Source organism: Protobothrops mucrosquamatus, unplaced genomic scaffold (genome assembly GCF_001527695.2).
Source record: "Protobothrops mucrosquamatus isolate PMUCROS unplaced genomic scaffold, P.Mucros_1.0 scaffold1252, whole genome shotgun sequence".
NCBI classification, from domain to species: Eukaryota; Metazoa; Chordata; class Lepidosauria; order Squamata; family Viperidae; genus Protobothrops; species Protobothrops mucrosquamatus.
In genome coordinates, this window is record NW_015387458.1 from 454,656 (window position 1) to 461,219 (window position 6,564).

The window sequence follows — 6,564 nt, forward strand, 5'->3', positions numbered from 1 at the left end:
TCACTGTTGGTCCTTTGACTACCTATCTTCCCATTGTCTTGTCTTTCGCCAGATTCAATAAACTTTTGCCCCCCCCACCTTTTAAAAAATGCGAACAAGATCTAGGTACACAGTAAAAAATCTCACAATTCACCCATGTTTTCTTCAACCAATCACTCTCCCTTAAGCATCAAGGTCAAAATCTGTTCTGGTAATTGTTTTCTCGTTGCGTAAACCTACGGAGATCTCAGTAGACTGAACAGATTCGTAGTAACAACTTAGGAAGTGGTTAACTTTTGGTGTTTCTCAACGATGCCTCCTTGAAGATGCATGGACTTCAACACCCAGAATTCCCCACATCTTCAAGGGGTCAAGACTGAGAAACACACTTTTATTCTCTAGGATACCTACCTTGAGAATCGGGAGGGCAACGCCCCCAAGACAATGACAATGACAACACACAGGTCATTGTGACTCACCCACTATAACACCATGCCACATATTGTTCCCAGAATCAACCTTTGCAAGCATCCTTCACTCTTCTTTCCTTTCCAAGTTCTGGTGCCATGACTAATTCTCTAGATTTTTAACCGGTCAAATGATCTCCTCTGCAGATTTTAAAAACCCTTAGATGTCCCGTGAGCTATGGACATCAAATTGTTCCTAACCACAATTGGCCAACTTCAAAATGCTGCCTGCAGAGGCCAAGAATGGATTTTGTTGAGGAAAAAAACAACAACCTGTGGCAACAGAATTGGGAAGCTATTAATCCAAATCAATGCAATTACTTCCCTAGTTATTTCTCCCCAATCTATACATTTAACAAGGAAACCTTTTGAGGGGAATGCCCCTCCTGTGTTATCCATGATGAAAGAAATACAAAGAAGTTAACCTAGGTAAACCAGACAGGAAGAACAAAAGTTTATTCTTCAGTCCACGCCAGGGTTGAATGCCCTTATTTTTAAGTAGATTCGAAACGTCTCCAGCCTTCTCCTGTCCTTTTTTTTTTTTTTTACCGATGGTACCCAGCATATTCTGCCGTTTTGGGTCCAGCCCCTTTGGAAGCGGACGGGGGATTGGACGTACAGTTGCAGTTGGGACAGTGGTGGTACGAAGGAGTTCGGAGATGATGGGAAGACCTGGACATGGAAATGGCCGAAGCGGCCGCTATCATCGGCATGGAGAACCACGGATTGCAAAAAGGGAGGATGCTGGCCCAGTGAGCTTGCATGGCTGATAAGTCTGGATACATGGTGGGGAAGGTGGGCAGCCCCATCATTGGCGCAAAGGGACTGTTGGGGACGGGCGGGATGACGTGATACAAAGAGGTAGCCGAGGTGGTGGTGGTGGAATCGATCTCGTGGGTGTTGACTCGAGCATGGCTGGGGTGCTGGGGCAAGTGGAAAGGAGCCAGCTGGTTGATCTTGTTCTCAGTGTCCTCAGGTGACCCCTGATCTGAAGACCTCAAAGGACTTGGAGAAGCAGCGAAACCACTTCTCAGACGACCTACCGTTCCGGCCAGGCCTTTGGTCACGGGTGGCTTCCGGAGAGCAGATTTGTGCATCTTGTCCTTGGGAGAAGTTGTCAGGAAACTATTTTCTCTGGAAGAAGATCCCAGAGAAGGTGGACCTTCTGGGCTTCTGGATCTGCTCTTCAAGCAGATTTCGCCGAAGTCTTCCTCTAGGGAGAAAGCCACGGGTGGCATGTTTTTGATTCCAACTCTTCGCTTGCACCTCGCGAGTAGGTGAGGGCACCCTCTCTTGAAATTGGGGTTATGGTAGAACTGGAGCTAGAATGGGGGGAAAAAGTGGGAAGTGGTTAATCTTCTGAGGAGGAGTCAAAAGCTGAGACATTTCTCATTTCTCGATGTTTACCTCTGACCCTGAATATAGGACATTTTTTTTCAATCCCCAATGTAATCGCTTTGGTCCTGCACTCAGAGGAGTATGTAAATTCAGAATTCGTGGCCACTGGCCACTGAAGTTAAAGACAAGTAAGTATCCACGTCAACACTGAGGTGTCTAAGGTTTCGTGAAAAACAAATGGTAACCATCGGCTCAGAGGGACATATTTTTGGAAGATATAATTCATATTCAGTTCCTCTGGCCAACCGATGACATGCGTGCCCAAGGTGACACGCACGGCAAAGTTCTGGAGGGCATGCTAGTGTGCAACAACTATTCACCAAGGCACACCGTTCTTGTATGTTTTTCGGAGGCTGTAGGGGCCACACGAGAATGGGTTGTGTTCTCACTCCAGGCTCTCTGGAAGTCCATGAGAAGGCCGGGTTCTTGCGCAACCTCTGGACCCTCCATAAATGAGTTTTACTCGTATTTCATTTTTGTAATTATTCGACGTTTCTTTATATACTACATAGCACCACAGGAGTAGACTGCATTTTTTTTTTAAAAAAAAAAATGAATACAGAAAGAATTGTTTCTCTTTTGTTCACTGGGCAGGGTGGGCAGTGACATGCCAGCAGAGTCACGTCAGGCATTTTCCAAATTTTGGACAGCGAACGACAAAGTCTTGTCATCAATGGTCTAGATGGAGCAAAGTGGTTTGCGTGTATTTTTTTCGTGATTTATAATGGTCCATTTACAGTCCTTTTCATGAATACGGGGGGATATTGTAGCCCAGAGAATATCATGGGCCTAAAGTTAGTGGTGTTGCCCAAATGTTTGGAGAGCAGCTCATAATATTAAAAGACAGGGCAAGTGCTGCCTGCAGAATGAAGGGGGACCAGCTAAAAGCCACTGAATGTCTGCTAGATGGAAAATTATGCATTTCGCCTACATGAGCCACTTCAGAAATGAAATAGTCAAAACAAGACAGGAGGCACATGTCCCGATGTTGCCCCCATCCAGTGTCTTGTATCAAAAATAATAATTGTGCACCGGGACATTGAATACTGAAGATGGATTATACCGCTACCATTGCGGTGCAATATAAAACAACATTTTTTTTATGTTTGCTTTACAAGCTCTAATTGCAACAAGAGACTGCTTGAAATACACTTGTCCAACTTACTGCTTTTCTACAGAGCAAAACTAGCACCAAACAGTTGTCTGAATGGCTTAGCAGAATTGGCTCATTCAAGTATCTGCTCTTGCTTTACTGAAATAACTTAGTGGCTTAACGGTAATGATTCACAGGCTGCAATAATCCAGCACATGAAGCCGTAGGATGCTTAGCCTTTGAAAAAGCTGTAAACGTCTGGGTTCACACAATCTACTGAGCTATCTTGTGTGAATTTAGCCACAACAAAGACGTCTAGTAGGCTGTAACAAACCTACCCTGTACAGGGAGTCCTCAGCTTATGAGTTCAATTGAGCCCCAAATTTCTGTTGCTAAGTGAATCGCTGCACTTGGTAAATCAGTAACATGGTTGTTAAGTGAAACTAGCTTCCCCATTGTCGTGGCTTGTCAGAAGATTGGCACAAGGGGACACTGCAACCGTCATCAATACAAGTCAGTTGCCAAGCATCTGAATTTTGATCACGTGACCATGAGGGGAGGGGAGATGCTGCAATGGTCGTACGTGTGAAAAACAGTCATAAGTCACTTTTTTCAGTGATGTAATTTGGTCACTAAATGGACTGTTGTAAATGGAGGACTGCCTGTATTCAGTTAGCACCTTCCTCACCTTCAGTGAAACATATTTTGTTTACTGGCAGAAGGACTAGGAAACATCCCATTCCTTTGTCAATTGATTTCATGCCATGTGCAGGATTTTATTTATTTTTTTTGGAGTCACGTCCACTCCCAATTACGACAACCCTTTTTGCCAGGAGCCACCGGCACGCTGTACCCGTGGGGGAAGGAAGGCGACGGTGGTGGGCCCAGCGGGGTGGATGCAAGAGGGTGGAACCACCATTGCCGGCTTCGCAAAAGGACGGCCTGAGCCCACGCCGTGGTGGATCTACAGCAAGGTCGAACCCGCGGTTAAGTGGGTTTTGCAAAAGCCGGGCCTTACCTTGCTAAAGGCGTAGGCGGCCTTTTCCTCCGCTAAAAACTCGACGAGGGAGGCCGACCGTTGGAAGTTCTGCCTCATCTTGCTGAAGCCGTAGAGGTTCAGCTGGCGGATGAAGCTCTTCATGCAGTCCGTCTCGAAGATGCGCAGGGGCCCTTTGCGCTCCAGCACCTCCTTCTTGAACAGCTCCTCGTCGATCACCACGCAGTGGCCCTCGTCGTCCCACCAGAGGGACTTGAACTGCTCGCTCTCCACGATCTTCCAGAGCTTCTTCGGGAAAGTGAGGGAGAGGAAATCGTTGTCCTCAAGAGCGGCGGCGTCCTCGCAGAGGGCCAGGCGGGGCCGCTTCGCCCAGGGACCGTCGCTCAGAGCTTGGAAGGCGTCCTCTTCGATCACGGACCTCAGGGCGAAGTCACCGGCGGCCGTTTTGTCGTGCAAGGGCGCGGAGGAGAGGGCAACGGCAGGAGGGCCCGCCTCCTCTTCGTCGGAGACGGGCTGGGCTTGCAGAGGGGGAAGAGCGGCGTCCCGTTCCCTGGGATCGCCCAGGTAACTTTCAGCGGTTGCCTACAGTCCGGCGAACAGTTTGGTACGGCTATTTTCACGGCCGTCCAGATAATTTTTTTCCCCCTTTCGTTCTCCGATCGGTCGTCCTCGAAGTCCTTTCTCAAGACCTTGTAGTGTTACGAAAATAGACCCTGCCCACACTGGAGTGTGTTACCTCCGACCAAAGGATCGTCCGCTCTAGTATTACCGTCCTTTTCTCTCAGACAGGCTCGCCTGCAGCTGCACTGAAGGAGAAGAGAGGATTTGGGGTCGAGGGGAAGAGGGGGGAGGTGGGTTACAGAGCTCGCCTCAAAGTAGCCATATATATATATCTAAATTGCACTTCGAGGCCAAGAATGGATAGACGGGACACGGCAAAAGATCCCACATTGTTAAAAGAGATTCTCCTGAGCAGCTATGGATCCTGAAAAGGAAATCCAGAAAGAATTCTGCATCTCATCTCCAAGCCAACTTTACTTAGCATTTGCTCAGAAGGTGCAAGTTTATACACAAATAAGATTTGGGGGGGGGGATCCAAAACATACCTTTCAATGCTAAAGGACAATTTTCCACCTAGAACAGGGGTGTCCAACCTTGGCAACTTTTAAGACTTGTGGACTTTAGCTCCCAGAATGCAACTTTAAGCACAGCTGGCTGGGGAACTCTGGGAGTTGAAGTCCACAAGTCTTAAATTGCCAAGGTTGGACACCCCTGACCTAGAAGCTGCAGGTTCCTTGATGGATGCTGCATCGAAACAAGTGTCTTTCTCCATTAAGGGTATTGTAGTCTTCTGCAGTGAGTCATGCAGTGTTCCCCAATCCTCATCATTACTTCTCTTTCTGTCCTCTCTTGTATATTCTCCTGCGGTGTGATGGGACATTTTCCTAGCAGCTGCACAACGTCCTTTCTGATTCTCACATTACATTTGTGTCTCTGATCCTGATAAAAATTCTACCAAACTCTCACACCAGCAAAGTCCTCCTTCAATAGCTCTTACCTGACCCTTCCACCCCAGAGATTTGAGAAGGTTAAAGAGTTCGCTCACGCTTACAAACTCACTCCTGGCTGATATTTTTCAGTTTCCAAGAAAATAGGCTTGCAGAAATCCTGCAGGTGGATAAGCTTCAGACAAAAACAAAGCACTCAGCAAACTTGGGGATGCTTTATTGAACAGTGAGGGTGTGGGAAATCAGGATTTGCCCAAATATTAACAAAAGTGGACATTTTTCTGAAGATCTGGCAGTCTTTCTCCCCACCCCACCCCACCGCAGATGGTACAAAGACTGGGGCTATTTACAGGGAAATGTACATACCTCTTCCAAGGCAATTTAATCCAGCATGGGAAGTGTCAACAGTCCTACCGAAGACCCGCGTCCGAATAGTAGTAAGATTCATGGTTCAAGGGGAAAAAATCGAAATGTGCGAAGAGCTTGGTCTTAAGGTACTTCAACCGAAATAGAAGCCGAGAAGAACACGCGACAGCCACGCACCAGTGATGACACATTTCGTACAGCCTTTTAAAAAACACTTTTACATATTTATAATGTACAGACTCGTGTTTCCCCCCTCCCCCCCAATATATTACACTGCCAAAAGTTCATATAAATACTATGTACAGGGGAACATGACTTCCACCAAGCAGGAAGGTTCATACATCAGAAACCTCCTTTTTGGTTTCTCCAAAATACACACCCATCCACTGCAGGATGGTGTGAGCGCAAAGCCCTTCGTGGGCCTTTGTCCAGGGGGAACTGTGGACAGGAAAACTCAGGGTAGGGTGGGGTGGGGGACTGTGAAACTGGATGACCAGTGGCAAACCATGACTTTGATGCTGAGAACTGAACTCAGATCTAAGACTGTCGTTCTGTGGAGGCAGACTCCACCGTTTCCATCGCTGAATCCCGCCAGAGTTACCGGTTTCCTCCTGCTTTTACTGGGCCGACATTTTGCACCCAAGACAGACACTTCTGAAGGAAATGACCCGAATGCAAATCCACAGTGCCAACCGCCGAGGCCCCAATCCTTAGCCATCAACAAAGTAAGAGAAAGGCATGAATTATAAAAATAAT

General features: G+C 47.2%; 1 protein-coding gene across 1 annotated transcript; it reads right to left on the reverse strand.

Annotated features, from left to right (window-relative positions):
• Window positions 1-991: 991 nt before the first annotated feature.
• LOC107292049 (heat shock transcription factor, Y-linked-like) lies at window positions 992-5,890 on the reverse strand. The gene is made up of 3 exons (XM_015821109.1): window positions 5,809-5,890; window positions 3,956-4,452; window positions 992-1,768 (listed from the first exon to the last, which is right to left on the reverse strand). Exons 1-3 carry the CDS (start codon window positions 5,888-5,890, stop codon window positions 992-994), a joined length of 1,356 nt encoding a protein of 451 aa, XP_015676595.1.
• Between the last annotated feature and the right edge of the window lie 674 nt (window positions 5,891-6,564).

Bases quoted from the DNA above. Each gene is read 5' to 3' on its own strand.
- LOC107292049 (XM_015821109.1), bottom strand. From the start codon at position 5,890: ATGAATCTTACTACTATTCGGACGCGGGTCTTCGGTAGGACTGTTGAC. The intron at 4,453-5,808 runs GTATGTACATTT...CCCCTCTGCAAG, and splicing joins ATTAAATTGCCTTGGAAGAG to CCCAGCCCGTCTCCGACGAA. The intron at 1,769-3,955 runs GTAAGGCCCGGC...CCCCCATTCTAG, and splicing joins CCGCCTACGCCTTTAGCAAG to CTCCAGTTCTACCATAACCC.